The sequence below is a fragment of the Callospermophilus lateralis genome, chromosome 1 (assembly GCF_048772815.1).
Source record: "Callospermophilus lateralis isolate mCalLat2 chromosome 1, mCalLat2.hap1, whole genome shotgun sequence".
Taxonomy (NCBI): Eukaryota; Metazoa; Chordata; class Mammalia; order Rodentia; family Sciuridae; genus Callospermophilus; species Callospermophilus lateralis.
The window spans coordinates 203,560,501-203,578,311 of record NC_135305.1 but is presented as its reverse complement, the minus strand read 5'-3'; the positions used below and the strand labels follow the sequence as shown (position 1 = coordinate 203,578,311).

The 17,811-nt window shown below is 36.6% G+C and overlaps 1 protein-coding gene across 1 annotated transcript in view; it reads left to right on the top strand.

Annotated features, from left to right (window-relative positions):
* Positions 1–17,811, top strand: part of Ulk4 (unc-51 like kinase 4) — a 501,941-nt gene that overhangs the window by 112,195 nt on the left and 371,935 nt on the right. Inside the window, exon 21 of the mRNA XM_076869315.2 lies at positions 12,112–12,294. Within this exon, the coding sequence (XP_076725430.2) occupies positions 12,112–12,294 (183 nt within the window). The remainder of the gene's footprint in view (positions 1–12,111; positions 12,295–17,811) is intronic.

The window sequence follows — 17,811 nt, the reverse complement described above, 5'->3', positions numbered from 1 at the left end:
CAATAGCTGGATCAAATGGTGGTTCCATTCCCAGCTTTCCCAGGAATCTCCATACTGCTTTCCAAATTGGCCGAACCAATTTGCAGTCCCATCAGCAATGTACAAGAGTACCCTTTTCCCCACATCCTCGCCAGCACTTGTTGTTTGACTTCCTAATGGCTGCCAATCTTACTGGAGTGAGATGGTATCTTAGGGTGGTTTTGATTTCATTTCTCTGACTGCTAGAGATGGTGAGCATTTTTTCATGTACTTGTTGATTGTATGTCCTCCTCTGAGAAGTTTCTGTTCAGGTCCTTGGCCCATTTGTTGATTGGGTTATTTGTTATCTTATTGTCTAATTTTTTGAGTTCTTTGTATATTCTGGATATTAGGGCTCTATCTGAAGTGTGAGGAGTAAAGACTTGTTCCCAGGACGTAGGCTCCCTATTTACTTCTCTTATTGTTTCTCTTGCTGTGAAAAAACTTTTTAGTTTAAGTAAGTCCCATTTGTTGATTCTTGCTATTAACTCTTGTGCTATGGGTGTCCTATTAAGGAATTTGGAGCCCGACCCCACTATATGTAGATCGGAGCCAACTTTTTCTTCTATCAGATGCAGAGTCTCTGATTTGATATCAAGGTCCTTGATCCATTTTGAGTTAACTTTTGTGCATGGTGAGAGGAGGGGGTTTAGTTTCATTTTGTTGCATATGGATTTCCAGTTTTCCCAACACCATTTGTTGAAGATGCTATCCTTCCTCCATTGCATGCTTTTAGCCCCTTTATCAAATATAAGATAGTTGTAACTTTGTGGATTGGTCTGTGTCCTTTATTCTGTACCATTGGTCCACCCGCCTGTTTTGGTACTAGTACCATGCTGTTTTTGTTACTATTGCTCTGTAATATAGTTTGAAATCTGGTATCGCTATACCACCTGATTCACACTTCCTGCTTAGAATTGCTTTTGCTATTCTGGGTCTTTTATTTTTCCATATGAATTTCATGATTGCTTTATCTATTTCTACAAGCAATGCCTTTGGGATTTTGATTGGCATTGCATTAAACCTATAGAGAACTTTTGGTAATATCGCCATTTTGATGATGTTAGTTCTGCCTATCCATGAACAGGGTATATTTTTCCATCTTCTAAGATCTTCTTCAATTTCTCTCTTTAGGGTTCTGTAGTTTTCATTGTATAAATCTTTCACCTCTTTTGTTAGGTTGATTCCCAAGTATTTTATTTTTTTTGAGGATATTGTGAATGGAGTGTTTTTCCTCATTTCCATTTCAGAAGTTTTGTCGCTGATGTACAGGAATGCCTTTGATTTATACATGTTGATTTTATATCCTGCCACTTTGCTGAATTCATTTATTAGTTCTAGTAGTTTTTTTGTAGACCCTTTTGGGTCTTCTAGGTATAGAATCATGTCAGCTGCAAATAGTGATAATTTAAGTTCTTTTCCAATTTTTATGCCTTTAATTTCTTTCGTCTGTCTAATTGCTCTGGCCAGTGTTTCGAGAACTATATTGAATAGAAGTGGTGATAGAGGGCATCCCTGTCTTGTTCCAGAATTTATAGGGAATGCCTTCAATTTTTCTCCATTCAGAATGATGCTAGCCTGAGGCTTAGCATAGATAGCTTTTACAATGTCAAGGTAATTTCCTGTTATCCCTAGTTTTTCTAATGTTTTGAACATAAAGGGATGCTGTACTTTGTTGAATGCTTTTTCTGCATCTATCGAGATGATCATATGGTTCTTATCTTTAAGTCTATTGATGTGGTGAATAACATTTATTGATTTCCATGTATTGAACCATCCTTGCATCCCAGGGATGAATCCTACTTGATCATGGTGCACAATTTTTTTGATGTGCCTTTGTATCCGATTCGCCAGAATTTTATTGAGGATTTTTGCATCTAGGTTCATCAGAGATATTGGTCTGTAGTTTTCTTTCTTTGAGGTGTCTTTGTCTGGTTTCGGAATCAACGTGATGTTGGCCTCATAGAATGAATTTGGCAGAGCTCCCTCTTTTTCTATTTTCTGAAATAACTTGAAAAGTATTGGTATTAATTCTTCTTTAAAGGTTTTGTAAAACTCCGCTGTATACCCATCTGGTCCTGGGCTTTTCTTGGTTGGTAGTCTTTTGATTGCTTCTTCAATTTCATCCATTGATATTGGTCTGTTCAAATTGTGTGTATCCTCCTGACTCAGTCTGGGCAAATCATATGTCTTAAGAAATTTATCGATGTCTTCACTATCTTCTATTTTATTGGAATATAGGTTTTCAAAATAATTTCTAATTGTCTTCTGTATTTCTGTAGCATCTGTTGTGATATTGCCTTTTTCATCCCGTATGTTAGTAATTTAAGTTCTCTCTCTTCTCTTCGTTACCATGGCTAAGGGTCTGTCAATCTTATTTATTTTTTTCGAAGAACCAACTTTTAGTTTTGTTAATTTTTTCAGTGGTTTCTTTTGTTTCAATTTCGTTGATTTCTGCTCTGATTTTAATTATTTCTTGCCTTCTGCTGCATTTGCTGTTGTTTTGTTCTTCCTTTTCTAGGGCTTTGAGATGAAGTGTGAGCTCATTTATTTGTTGGTTTTTCTTTTTTTTGAGGAATGACCTCCAGGCGATGAATTTCCCTCTTAAAACTGCTTTCATTGTGTCCCATAGATTCTGATAAGTTGTGTCTGTATTTTCATTTATCTCTAAGAATTTTTTTATTTCCTCCTTTATGTCTTCTGTAACCCCTTGATCATTCAGTAACACATTGTTCATTTTCCATGTGATATAGGATTTTCCCATCCTTCTTTTATCATTGATTTCCAGTTTCATTCCATTATGATCAGATAAAATGCATGTTATTATCTCCACCCCTTTATATTTACTGAGGGTTGCCCTATGGCATAATATATGGTCTATTTTTGAGAAGGATCCATGTGCTGCTGAGAAAAAAGTATATCCACTTGATGATGGTTGATATATTCTCTATATGTCAGTTAAGTCTAGGTTATTGATTGTGATATTAAGATCTATAGTTTTTTTATTCAACTTTTGTTTGGAGGATCTGTCCAATGGTGAGAGAGGTGTGTTGAAGTCACCCATAATTATTGTGTTGTGGTCTATTTGATTCTTGAACTTGAGGAGAATTTGTTTTATGAACGTTGCAGTACCATTATTTGGTGCATAAATATTGATAATTGTTATATCTTGTTGGTGAATGGTTCCTTTTAACAGTATATATTGTCCTTCCTTATCCCTTTGGATTAACTTAGTCTTGAAGTCAATTTTATTCGATATGAGGATGGCCATCCCCGCTTGCTTGCGAGGACCATGTGCGTGGTATATTTTTTCCCAACCTTTCACCTTCAGCCTGTGTATATCTTTTCCAGTCAGATGTGTCTCCTGGATGCAGCATATTGTTGGATTTGTTTTTTTAATCCATGTTACCAGTCTATGTCGCTTTATTGGAGAGTTTAAACCATTAACGTTTAGAGTTACTATTGCTGTATGGTTTGTACTTCCAGCCATGTTTGATTGTTGGTCTCTCTTTTTTTTTTTTTTTTAAATTTAGTTTGTTTCTCCACGATTAGCTTTCCCCCCTCCGTTTGTCTTTACTGAGGTACTTCCCACTGTTGGCTTTGGTTATTTTTTTTCATTTCTTCCTCGTGTAGTGTTTTGCTCAAGATGCTTTGCAATGCTGGTTTTCTGGCTGCAAATTCTTTTAGCTTTTGTTTATCATGAAAGATTTTTATTTCGTTGTCATACCTGAAGCTTAATTTTGATGGATACAGAATTCTTGGTTGGCATCCATTGTCTTTCAGTTTTTGAAATACGTTGTTCCAGGATCTTCTCGCTTTCAGCGTCTGCGATGAAAAATCCGTTGTTAACCTTATTGTTTTATACCCCTGAATGTAATCTGCCTCCTTTCTCTTGTAGCTTTTAATATTTTCTCTTTGTTCTGTATATTGGATATCTTCATAACAATGTGTCTTGGCGTTGGTCTACTTTGATTTTGTATGCTCGATATCCTGTATGCATCTACAATTTGTATATCTGTTTCCTTTTTTATTTCTGGAAAGTTTTCTGTAATTATTTCATGTAGCAGGTTACTCATTCTCTTGGTTTGAATCTCTGTACCTTCTTCTATCCCGATGACTCTTAAATTTTGTTTTTTAATGTTATCACATATCTCGTGGATGTTTCTCTCGTGATTTTTAACCAGCCTATCAGAGTTGGCTAGACTCTTTTCAAGATGATATATTTTGTCCTCATTATCTGACGTTCTGGCTTCTACTTGCTCCACTCTATTAGTGATGCTCTCGTTTGAGTTTTTAATTTGGTTTATAATTTCCTTCATTTCTAAGATTATTATTTGATTCTTTTTTATAATCTTTATCTCCTGATAAAGATGCTTAACTTCTTCTTTTATCTGTTTTTGTAATTCGTTCTCAATGTGTTCTTTCGCTGCTTGAATTTGCTGTCTCGTATCCTCTTTAAGGTTCCATTCCATCTGTCTAAGGTATTCCTTGAGTTCTTTATATGACCATTTTTCTGATGACTCTATATCCTCCTGAATATTTAGGCTGTCCTGCATTGTTTGTACTCCTTTTCTTCCTTGCTTTTTCATGTTGCTCATATTGCTTCTTGTTCTGTTTGACTGCTGAGTTACTGTTTAATCCTATAAATTTATTTGATGCTTGGGAGGAAAGGTATTATAGGGGAAGGGAAGAAGTCACCAAAGAGAATGAGAGTAGGCAGGTAGAATTCAAGGAAGGGGGAATATGAGAATTGAAAAGAAATGAAAAGACAGAAGAAAAGAAGAAAGAGAAAAGAAACAGAAAATTAAAAAGAATTAAAAGAAATCATAATAGCAATAATAAAAATGAAAATTAGTATTAAAAAATAAAATAAAATGAATTTAAAAAATTTTTTTAAGAAAACAACAACAACAACAAAAACAAAACAAAACAAAACAAAATTTTAATAAATGCAGTCTTAGAGTTCGATTCACTATTCTTCCAGTAGGTGGAGCTGTGCCCACCGGGCCAAGCTTCTCCTCTCAGTAGGCGGGAGCCAGTCACTGTGCCGCAGCTCTTCCTCCCGGACTGGGCGGGTCTCCAATCCTGAGTGCACCTGTGATGTTCACCACAATATCGGCTACACGCCAAGTCTGCTGCTCCTGTGAGCCCTGTTTTCATGAACACCTGGGCCCCCACGGGAGCTGTTCACACGAGCGCGGGGGTGGTCCTTTGCAGTGCCAAACCGCCAGAGGCAGTTCACAGAGCCGGGACTGCAGTGCCCAGCCAGGCAGTGGCCATTAGTGTGCTCGCTGCAATGTGTGGGCAGCAGGTGTTCGGCGGCGGCCGGCGGGACTGCGCCCCCGTGGGAGCTGTTCACGCGAGTGCGGGGGTGGGGGTCGTCGTTCACAGTGCCTAGCCGGCGGGGGTGGGGTGGGGGGGTGGACGTTTGTAGCGCCGAACCGCCTCTGAGCCAGGCCTGCCGGGGCCCAAGCAGGCTGTGGCCGTTTGTTAGTTCGCTGCAATGTGTGGGCAGCGGGAGTTCGGCATTGGCTGGCGGGATCCGCGTTGCCGAGATTCACTCATCTGGGACTAACTGACCCCTCCAATAGACTTACTAATTCTCTGCAGGTCTCCTTTCAGCGGAATTTTGCTAGAAGTTCCTCCGCAGGTCGCATGTAGGTGTATTAATGGGCCTCTCTGCTCCTGTTACTGTGGAGGCATTGAAAGTGCTGCCTCCTCGCCGGCCGCCATGTTGGGTCCTCTTAGGATTGCTTTTGCTAGTTCTGTGAAGAATGGTATTGGCATCTTGATGGGAATTGCAATGAATCTGTAGATCACTTTTGGTAATATGGCTATTTTAACAATATTCTTCTTGTCTATGAACATGGGAAGTCTTTCTATCTTGTAGTATATACTCGTTTTTTTCTTCAGCGTTCTGTCATTTTCCTTGTGGAGGTTTTTCACCACCTTGGTTAGATTAGTTCCTGGGGACGGGTGTGTGTGTTTGTGTGTGTTTTGGAAGCTACTGTGAATGGGATTGTTTTTCTGATGTTCTTTTCCATGGGTTTATTACTGAAGAATACAAAATCTATTGATTTTTTTTTTTTTTTTTTGTAGATTTTTTTTTCATCCTGCTACTTTGCTGAATTTGTTCATCAAATCTAGAAGTCTTCTGGTAGAGGCTTTAAGATTTCTAAGTATAGGATTATATCATCTCCAAATGGGTATGATTTAACTTCTTCCTTTCCTGTTTGTGTTTCTGTATTTCTTTTGCCTAATTGCTCTAAAATTTTGAGAACTGTGTTGAATAAAAGAATCTTAGTTCTTGGTTTTAGAAGAAATGCTTTCTACTTTTCCCTAATCAATGTGATGTTGGCTTTGTCATATATATCTTTTACTGTGTTGAGGTGTATATATTCTTGATTTCTTAAGGATTTTTTTTTTTCTTATGAAGGGGTGTTGTATTTTTGTCCAAGGTGTTGTTTTCAACTAATGAGATGATTATGTGATTTTTGTCCTTGATTCTATTTGTGTTGTATTAGTTTATTAATTTGTCTATATTGAATCATTTTTAATATCCCAGGAATGAAATCAACTTGATCATTTATGTGTGATTTTTAAAAAATATGTTGTCAAGTTCAGTTTGCTAGTATTTTTTAGTTGTAGTTGGACACAATACCTTTATTTACTTATTTTTATGTGGTGTTGAGGATCGATCCCAGGGCCTCTCATGTGCTAGGTGAGTGCTCTACTACTGAGCCACAACCCCAGCACTGTTTGCTAATGTTTTATAAAGGATTTTTTGCATCTATATTCATCAAAGATACTGATATGAAACTTAATGTGTCCAGTTTGGTGTTGGTATCAGGATGATACCAGTTTTATAAAATAAGTTTGGATGTGTTTCCTTTCTTTATATTTCATGGAATAATTTGAGGAGCATTATTAAATATTCTGTCAACATTTGGTAAAATTCAGCTGTGAATCCATATGGTACTGGGCTTTTCTTTTTTGGGAGGCTTTCTATTACTATGTTCATATTCTTGTTTGTTATTGGCCTCTTTAGGTTTTCTATATCCTTGTATGTGCTGGAAACCGGTCCATTTCTTCCATATTTTCCCATTTGTTAGCATATATTTTTTGAAATAATTCCCAATGATTCTTTGTAGTGTCAATGGTAACATCTCCTTTCTCATAATCTTATTAATTTGGATTTGGTGCATCTTTAGGTTAGTTTGGGTATTTATCAATCTTTACAAAGGACCAACTCTTCCATTGATCCTTTGTATTCTCTATTTCATCAATTTTTGCTCTATATTTCTTTCCTTCTACTAGTTTTGGGATTGGTTTATTCTCATTTTTCTAAGATCTTGAGATGCATCAAGTTACTTACTTAAGCTCTTTGTGACTTTTTTTTTTTTTTTAACATGGGCACTCATAATTTCCCTCCTAGAACTGCCTATGCTTTATCCCATAGATTCTGATATGTTGTTTCTATTCACAACTTGATTCTAAGAATTTTTAAATTTTTCACTAGATTTTTTCAATCACCCACTCATTTTTGAAAAGTGTTTGGTTTGCATGTGTTTTTATAATTTCTGTACTTTTTCTTGATTTTGATTTTGAATATCATTCCATTATTATATAACCTGATAAGATATAAGGAATTCTCATTTTTTTCTTGCCAAGACTTGCTTTTTGGCCTAATAAAAGATCTCTTTCAGATAAAGTTCCATGAGCAGCTGAAGAGAAACTGTATTCTCATGTTGTTAGATGAAATATTTTGTACATGTCTGTTGAATCCATTTGATTTAAAGTATAATTTAACTCTGTAGTATCATTATAGATTTTCTGTGTGGATGGTACATTGAGATCATTGCTTTTATTAGGGCCTATCTGTCCTTTTGAGTAGTTTTATGAAATTGAATGCACTGAGATTTGGGGGGTACTAATACTTAGAATTTTAATCTTTTTGTTCAGTTGTTCCCTTTACTAATAACACATAATGACCTTCTTTGTCTTTTGTGACTAATTTGACTCAGTATATGCTTTGTTAGATAGAAGAATAGTTACTTCTGCTACATTTTGGATTCCATTTGCATGAACTATCATTTCCTCTTCTTTTTGAACTTCAGTTGGTGAATATTTTTACTGGTAAGGTATATTTCTTGCACATAACAAAATTAGGTCTTATTTTAAAATCCTGCCTGCTAGTCTGTTTCTTTGTTGGAAAATTAAGATCATTTACATTTAGGTGGTTGCAGAGAGAGATGCATTTACTTCCCTTTATTTTATTTCTAATGTTTGTTTCATTCCTAGTTCTTATTTGATTGTCCATTCTTTTAATGAGCTTTATTCTTTCCCAGGCTCTCTTGTTGGTTTCTTCAGTGTGTAAGATTTCTTTAAGTATCTTCTGCTCTACTGTTTTAGTGGTCATGAATTCCTTCAGTTTATGCTTATCTTGGAAGGTTTTTTTTATTTGATTTTGAAGAATACCTTTGCTGAATATCATTGTGTAAGCTGGCAGTTATTTTCTGTTATTTTGAGTCTTAAAATACATCATCACTTGCCCTTTTGGTCTTTAGAGTTTCTGCTAAGAAATCTATAGGCATTCAGATTGGTTTGCCTTTATAAGTGACTTGGTGCTTCTACAATTTTAAAACTTATTTCTTTGGCCTGAATTTTTGGCATTTTAGCTATAATATGTCGTGAAGAGGTTCTTTTCAACTCATGTCTATTTGCAGTTCTAAATGTCTGCAGTACTTGCGTGTCCATCTCATTCCTAAGATTAGGGAAACTTTCTGCCATTATTTCACTGAATTAGTTCTCTCTCATTATTCTGTATTTTCACCCCTTCCTCCAGACTTATGAGTCTTAAATTTGGTCTTTAAATGTCTTAGAGCTCTTGCATATTCTGTTTCTAGTTGTTTCTTCTTCTCCTCCTCTTCCCCTTTCCGTTTTTCTCCCTCTCCTCCTCCCCCTTCCTCCTCTTCCTTCCCCTCTTCCTCCTCTTCCTTTCCCCTTCCTCCTCTTCCTTTCCCCCCTTCCTCCTCTTCCTTCCCCCCTTCCTCCTCTTCCTTCCCCCCTTCCTCCTCTTCCTTCCCCCCTTCCTCCTTTTCCTCCTCCCTTCTTCCTTTTTCTCCCCCACCCTTCCTTCTCCTCCATCTCCTTTTTCATTCTTGTTAATGGGAATTTAACCCAGGGACAGTTTATCATTGAGTTACATCCCCAACCTTTTTGTTTTGTTTTTGTTTTTTATTTTTTATTTTGAGATAGGCCCTCACTAAATTGCTTAGGGACTTGCTAACTTGCTAAGGCTGGCTTTAATCTTGTGATCCTCCTGTTTCAAACTTCTGAGTTGTTGGGATTATGGGCTGTGTGCCCAGTTCATTAATCATTTTTATCACCATTTAAAAAAAATCTTTGGCATTTGCTTCAATTCAGTATTTATGGGTTTAGTTATTGGAGAGTTTTTGAACTTTTGAAGGCATCTTATTACCTTGTGTTCTCATGTTATCTGTGTTTCTATTTTGAAACTTGCTTTTTTGAGGGGAGATATACACACACATATGTATATATAAAATATATAAATTTACCTTCTAATACATGTGATATAAAATAATTAAAAATCATACATAATAAATACAAAAATCTATTGTTACACCAGTGTATTTTTAGCGAGATGTATTTTCATAAAGACTGGAAATAAGGTTTAGCATTAAATGAAAACATGTGCTTTAGAGCATTTTATTTTTGTGAAAGATTCAATTTTATACCAACCAACACTTGTATTCCTTATATTATTAATAGGAAAAAGTTTAAAAGGAAACTCATTATTGGTGGTAGAAAAAACACTTTCCCCCTGATTTTCCAGAAAATGAAATGTTTTTCAAAGTTCTAAAAAAAAAAAAAAAAAAAAAAAAATGTTTTTCCTCATTTCCTCCATTCCTGCTTCCTCTGTCTTCTAGACATCATATTTCTAACAACTTGTCTTGTATTTGATCTTTTCATTGTTAATGAAAATTATAGACTGGGGTAAAATATAAATCAGGGAGGAGGAACTCATGTGATAGTTTGAAAAAATATGAACATCTAGCAACAGCTCTGGAGGGCTAACTTACCTGTGTTTGAATCCTTGCTCTGCCTTTTCCTGGCTCTGACATTTTGCAAATTACTTAAATACTAAGTGTTAGTCTCATCTGTAAATGGGGTAACACTACCTTTCTTACATATGCTTGGAAGAATTTAATGATTTTTAGACAGTCTGAGATAGTGTTCCATATAGTAAACAATGTTAAATATTAAATTTTATTAGTAGTTTTCAGAACTTAGTGCCTACACAAAGAATACATTTATTGTCTCCCCTGCCCACTTTGGCATTAAGTTTTTTGAGCTCTTTATATATCATGAGGATTAATGCTCTATCTGAGGTGCATGTGGCTTTGGATTTTCTTCCATTCTGTAGGCTCGCTCTTCATGCTCTTGTTTCCTTTGCTGTGAAGAAGTTTTTCAGTTTGATATCATCCCATTTATTCTTGATTTTACTACTTGTGCTTTAGGAGTCTTATTGAAGAATTCGGTTCCTAAGCCAACATGATGGAGTGTTGGGCCTATATTTTTTTCCTAGTAGATGAAAGTTGTCTAGTCTAATGTCTAGCTAGGTCTTTGATCCAGTTTAAGTTTTGTGCAGGGCGAGAGAGAGGGGTTATATTTCATTCTGCTACATATGGCTTTCCAGTTTTCCTAGCAGCATTTGTTGAAGAGGCTGTCTTTTCTTCAAAGTGTGTTTATGGCACCTTTGTCTAGTATGAGATAACTGTATTTATGTGGGTTTGTCTCTGTGTCTTCTATTCTGTTCCATTGGCCTTCAGGTCTGTTTTGGTACCAATACCATGCTGTTTTTCTTGTTATAGCTCTGTAGTATAATTTAAGGTCTGGTTAGTTAATAAATGGTCAAAGGAACTGAACAGAACTTCACAGAAGAAGAAATACCAGTGATCAACAAATATATGAAAAAATGTTCAACATCACTAGCAATTAGAGAAATGCAAATTCAAACTACACTGAGATTTTCTCACTCCATTTGGAATAGCGACAATCAAGAATACAAATAACAATAAATGTTGGCAGGATGTAGAGAAAAGGGTACACTCTCATACATTGCTGGACTGCAAATTGGTGCAACTACTGTGGTAAGCAGTATGGAGATTCCTTAGAAAACTTAGAGTGGAACTACTATTTGACCTAGCTACCCTACTCCTCAGTATATACACACAGGACTTAAAGTCAGCATGCTATAGTGACGAACCTGCATCAATGTTTATAGCAGCTCAATTCACAATAGCTAAGCTATGGAACCAACTTAGGTGCCCTACAATAGATGAATGGATAAATAAAATGTTGTAAGTATACTCAATGAAATATTATTGTGCCACTAAATAGAATGACTTTATGGCATTTGCTGGAAAATGGGATGGATCTGTAGACTTTTATACTAAGCGAAATAAGCCAATCCCCCAGAGCCAAAGATTGAATGTTCTTATATGTGGATACTAACACACAACAAGGAGGGGAAGGGGAAAAATAGAAGTTCAGAGGATTAGACAAAGGGGAATGAAGGAAAGGGAGGGTGGACAGGAAATAGGAGAGACAGTGGAGTGAATCTGACTTAACTTTCCTATGTACATGCATAAATACACAGTGAATCTCTGTCATGTACAACCATAAGACTGGGATACTAATTAGAATAAGACATAATCCATGTTTGTATAACTATACAAATTATACTGTAGTGTTATATATATAACTAAAAAGAACAAAAATACATTTAATGTTTATTACTTAAAAAGGAAGTTTTCTTATAGACGTGTGAATTAGTTAACTTATCGATTTAGTGATTATTGTTGTAATACTGATGTTTTAAAACAACTTTAAATTTTATTGGCAGCTAGGTTACTGTTCTCCTTTTAAGTTTGTTTAAATTTTCTTGTGCCAAAATAAAAAAGGAGCAAGGTTAGTACTTCCTGTTTTTGCACAGGAGTATATGTTCTCTTTTGGGGTAATGGTTAATACGCTTTGAGTTGTCTGATGATTGCTCTCCTTTCTCTGCAGGCCTTGTGTAGAATCACTCGCCAGTCTCCTACTGCCTTCCAGAATGTTATTGAGAAGGTGGGACTAAACTCCATAATAAATTCCCTGGCCTCTGCCATCTGCAAAGTTCAGCAGTACCTGTTGACCTTATTCACTGCCATGTTGTCCTGTGGGATTCATCTTCAAAGACTAATCCAAGAAAAGGTTTGAATTGATTTCAATTTAATCCATTATTCTACTTTTAAAAGTTGTTTTCTTATATAGTTTTATTGGTTCAACAGATAATGTCATCTCTGTAGAGTTTATTCTTCATCCCAGGGGATCTTTTTGAATTTTCTAAACCTTTGTACCATACAGCATTCCTTTGAAGACATTATAAGAGCATTTTAGTGATTAAAATAGAAATACAATAAATGAATTCTGCCTGCTTGTCCCATTTTAGTAATGAAAAATGAGAAAATTTGAGTCGTTCCTATATGCTGGCATTTATTATGTCTTATCCACCTCAGCCCTATTTTTTTCCATGTCCTTTTCCTGCGTTGGGAGGGATCCCTTCACATTCTCTGCTTACTCTGACCCATTTTTATTCTTTTCTTGTCTGATACTCTGCCAAACCAAATCATTTTTGGAGCTCCCTTTCTCAGTTTTAGTCTCTCCCTATTCCTTTGATGTTGTATTATCTATAGTATAATTTGTAAGTATTACATTCTTTTAAAAAATCAGTTATATCAACCATATTTATTTTTCTATAGGGTCTCCATCACATAAGTTTATTTTGAACAACAAAGACGTTCCAAATCCAGTAACTGCTGGACATTCAGTGTTAAGTTGCTACCACTTTAAGTGAAGCCATACCACTTGCCCATTAGCCAATCCTATGAAAGCCCTCCAAATTTAAAGAGAAATCTGAAACAATAAACGAATCTACATTACCTAATACATAATATGTAGCAGATATGATGCCAACCCACCCTTCTCATATCTCCTTTCTCATATTCCTTTATATTATCATCATTTACTTTCAGGTACATCTTACTCTTTCCTCCTCCTCCCCCTCTCATTCTCATCTTCTACCTTATTAATGTCCTTTCTACTTTTGTGAAGTCCCTCCCACCCATTTCCCCACTGCTTTCCATATATGAGAGAAAACATATGGTACTTGTCTTTCTGAATGCGGCTGATTTCACCTAGTATGATGCTCTTCAGTTCTATCCATTTTCCTACAAATGACATAATTTTGTTCTTTATGGCTGAATAAAACTCCATTGTGTGTATATATTGAATTTTCTTTATCCATTTATCTATTGATAAAGAAAATGAAATATATACACATGTGATAAACATGGGTAATGCATGTATCCTTAGAATGTACTGATTTTAATTCTTTTGGATAAATAGCAAAGATGCTATAGCTAGGTCATATGGTAGTTTTATTCTCAGTTTTGTGAGAAACCTCCATATTGGTTTCTGTAGTGACTGTACCAATTTACTTTGCCACCAACAGTGTATAAGAGTTCCTTTACCCCAGCTTGCATTTTTGGCCCATATTTATTGTCATTTGTATTCTTGATTGTTGTCATCCTGTATGGAGTGAGATGGAATCAGTATGGTTTTTGAGAAATTCTTTGACTAATGATGTTGAAAAATTTATCAGAAAATTCTTGGCCATTTTTTTTTTTTTTGGTGGGGGGAGGTACCTGGGATTGAACTGAGGGGCACTTTCCCACTGAGCTGCATCCCCAGCCCTATTTTGTATTTTATTTAGAGACAGGGTCTCACAGAGTTGCTTAGCACCTTGCTTTTGCTGAGGCTGGCTTTGAACTAGCAATCCTCCTGCCTCAGCCTCCTGGTCTCTATAACAGGCATGTGCCACCTTGCCTGGCTGTATTTTTTGAGAAGTCTGTTCAATCCATTTGATCATTTATTGGATAGATTGTGTGTGTGTGTCTGTTGGGTTTTTTGGATTCTTTGTTCTGGATATTAATCTTCTATTGGAAGAGTAGCTGACAAATATTTTCTCCCATTTAGTAATCTTTCTTCATGTGGATGTTTCCTTTGCCAAAGATTTTTAATTTGATGCTATTCCATTTATTGATTCTTGCTATCATTTCCTGAACCATAGAAGTCTTATTCAAAAAGTCATTGGCTGTGCCTATACGTTCAAGTGTTTTCCCTTTATTCTTTCCTAGCAATTGCAAAGTTTTTGTTCTTACGCTTAGAGCTTGGATCCATATTGAGTTGACTTTTGCATAGGTCTATTTACATTCTTCTAAACAGGGATGTTTCCCCAGCACCATTTGTTAAAATGGCCATTTTTATCCAACATAGATTTTTGACACCTTTGTCAAGAATCAGATGACTGTAACTATGTGGGTTTGTCTTCATCTGTTGTGTTGATTTATACGTCTGTTTATAAAAAGAGTACTATTGTGGTCTGGGCACAAAACTCCTGTATTGTGAGAATGTTCAGGGGTAAAATGATTAGATTTTGAGAGCTGTAACCTAATAAAGTGGGTTAATCCGTTGGATTAATAAATTGAATGGAGTAAGTGGGTGGTAACTCTAGGCAGATAGGGTGTGGCTGGAAGAAATGCATCACTAGGAGTGTGCCTTTTGGGTTTATATTTTCCTGGTGTCTACCATGAAGTGAACAATTTTTCTTTCCTGTGCCTTGCTGCCATGATATTCTTCACTTCAGGCCCAGAGTGATGAAGTAAGCCAACCATGAGCTCAAAAGAAACTTTATCTGCTCTCGGGTATTTTGATTACAGTGACAAAAACCTAACACAGATACTATGCGTGAGTGTGCTCACTCCTGCGCTCGCCTTGGTATTGGTATTTTGGTGGGTGTTGTTTTGATGCTCTTGATCGTTTTTGGTAATATGACCACTTTAACAATATTATGTCTATGCATGATTGTGGGGGTAGTATTACATTCCTACTACAGGTCTCTCTAGTATCCTTGTAACAAGTGACTTCTCTCACCCCTTGCTGAAGAGTGATGCAGGTACCAGTAGCATCAGCATCACTAGGAAGTGTTAGAAATGCAGATTCTCAGGCCCACTACAGATCTGCTGGATCAGAATCTACATTTTAATGTCATCTCTAGGTGATTCCATTTGAGTTTTATGGTCTGAAAAGTTCTTTTTGAGAACATTAGTGTTCAGTGAAGTGTGTAAAGAGGTTTAAAAAAAATGTGGCTATACCTAAGGTGGAAGGTAATGAGTCAATTTTAAGTTTTGGAAAACATGGTAGAAGTAACACTATTGAGTCTCAAATGGGACCACTTAAATACACATTTTATGAAATCGGATGCAAATGGAGTTTTCTTTAGTCATAAGAATATTATGTTAGTTGCAGGAAAATGGATGGAACTGTAAAGCATCATGTTAAACAAAATAAGCCAGACTCAGAAATGGAACTGTTGTGTTTTTTTTCTCATGTGGAAGCTAGTGGGGGTTAAAGAAAGAATAAAAAGGCCATTATGAAAGCAGAAGGGAAACCAGTAGGGCAAAAGAAGGGGATGGGGGAAGGGGAAAGCAAGGGGAGTTATTGGGGAAGGATATTAGTGAAATTAAATGTTATGTGCATGTACCAATATGCCACAATGAAACTTACCCTCAGATAAAGTATTTTTCCAACAATCTATGTGTCTAGTTTTTGCTATTAAATTTTCCAAGTTATTAAATGTTATTTAAAAAGTAACACTCAAGTTACTGCATGAATTATGGTAAGAAGCCCAGTTTTGGAAGTTAATTATTTTAACTCTTAGCACAGATGGGGATTTATTAAACCTAAAATATCGTATTTTCCAATGGCAGTAAAATAAGATGTATTAATTCATATGATTTTTGTCTTATAATGAGTAACTGATTTTCATGTTCTTAAATGTTTGAATGAGGAATTAAACATATGGAATGATAAGTAACAATTTACTTTTGATTAGTATTGGCACTTTCTAAAGTTTTTTTATTGTGGGAGAAAAACTGAAAAATTTATTACCTTAACCATTTTTAAGTTTGGAGTTCAGTATTAAGAATATTCATGTTAGTGTGAATCAGACCTCCAGAAGTTTTTCATCTTGCAAAACTGCAGCTCCACCTATGAGATATTTTGGGTGGTGTTAAGTCTCTAGATTTTATTTAAATCTATTTTATTAGGCTCCCTCTGACACCAAACTGGCCGGGCAAAGGAGGGTGCTGCCTTGTTACTGCTGGGTTGGGGCAGAATTCCAGGTGCCCAGTGGATTTGCTGTGATACCTGAGCTGGTGAAAGAGCTGCCCACTGTTGCTGGGCTAGAGGGAGAGTTGAGACTTTCCATTAGGCCTCCTCTGTTGGTAGCCTACCCTGGCTGGCATGGGGATACTCATTCCTGGTGAAAGGCCAATGTGCAGGCTTCCTACTGTGCCTTTCCTGATACTGGCAGGGAGAGGGAAGGGAAGTGTGTTGTTTAGTGTGGTTAGAGATCTAGGCTTTTCATAAAGTCTTCATTGACACCACAGTGCGGGGAGAGGGACCTGGCTGTTGCAGAGTTGGGATGAAAGTCCCACATCTCTACTTGTTTTTTTTCTGACACTGCTTTGGTTGGGGATAGTGTTGGGGTGACTTGTTATGGTCATGTGAGGATGGAAGTCATGGCATCCTACTTACCCTTTGCTGATGGAGCTGGGGTTTGGATTTTTCATGGTGTTGAACTTAAGTAAAATAACTGTTAGCTAAAGTTTTCTCTCTTCCTGTCTGCCCCTTTCTAGGTCCTTTGGTTTGAGAGAACTGGTTTTCTTATGTACTTGTGTATGTGTATCTGTCAGTGTTTCCAAGGTCTAGAATCCACTCTGGGATATGAGGCAAAAAGCTAACCCGAGGAACACAAGTCCCAAGGCCCCTAGCTGTTCTGCTTCCTTCTCTTTACCTTTCAGTCATCTTGGGTTTGTTTGATGTTTATTATCCAGGAATTTTAGCTTCACTGAGTGGCTGGACTAGAAGTGCATCTTCTCTCTTCTAGTTTTTCAAAGGTACCTATAACAGCTCAATAATAATCAAAAAGCTCATTTAAAATGTAAGTTTTTATTTTTTGTTAATTAAAACATTTTTACCACTTACTGGGCATTCACTCTGGGCCATGTACTTATAGCAATTTGTAACTCTTTCACAAATGAGACTTTGTGTGTTGACTATTTCTCCAAGTTCATGGCAGATATAAGTACTGGATATAAATGTTTATACTTTTAACAGGGCAGATGGTAAACAAGGAAACAAAATAACTGTGGGTGGTGCTAGTGTTCTGAAAATCATAAACAGTAATGGGACGGAGTGACTGACTGCAAGGATCGATGTGCAGCCAGTCTCCTTTAGTGTAGGTGGGGTGTGAGGAGGAGTTGGTGAAGGCCTCCCTGAGGAGGTTATGAGAAGGAGCATGCTGGTGCAGAGCTGTGGGAAGACCTTAGCGGGTCAGCTTCCCTAAAATGTGAAACTATTTGGGGCAATCTTGAAAGAGGAAAAAGGCCAGCAGAGTTGAAGCACAGCAAGTGGGAAGGAAGGGATGTAGGTAGTGGCTGGGAAGTTGAAAGCAGATCTGGATCATGTAGGGCTCTGATATTGGCCCTCCACATGGGCTTTGTTTGACACAGTGGCTATTGTTTTATTTTTACTGAAAGAAGATAAAAGTGCATGCATTTGTACATACATATGTGTTTGAGGAACAGGTTTATTCACATTGTTCTT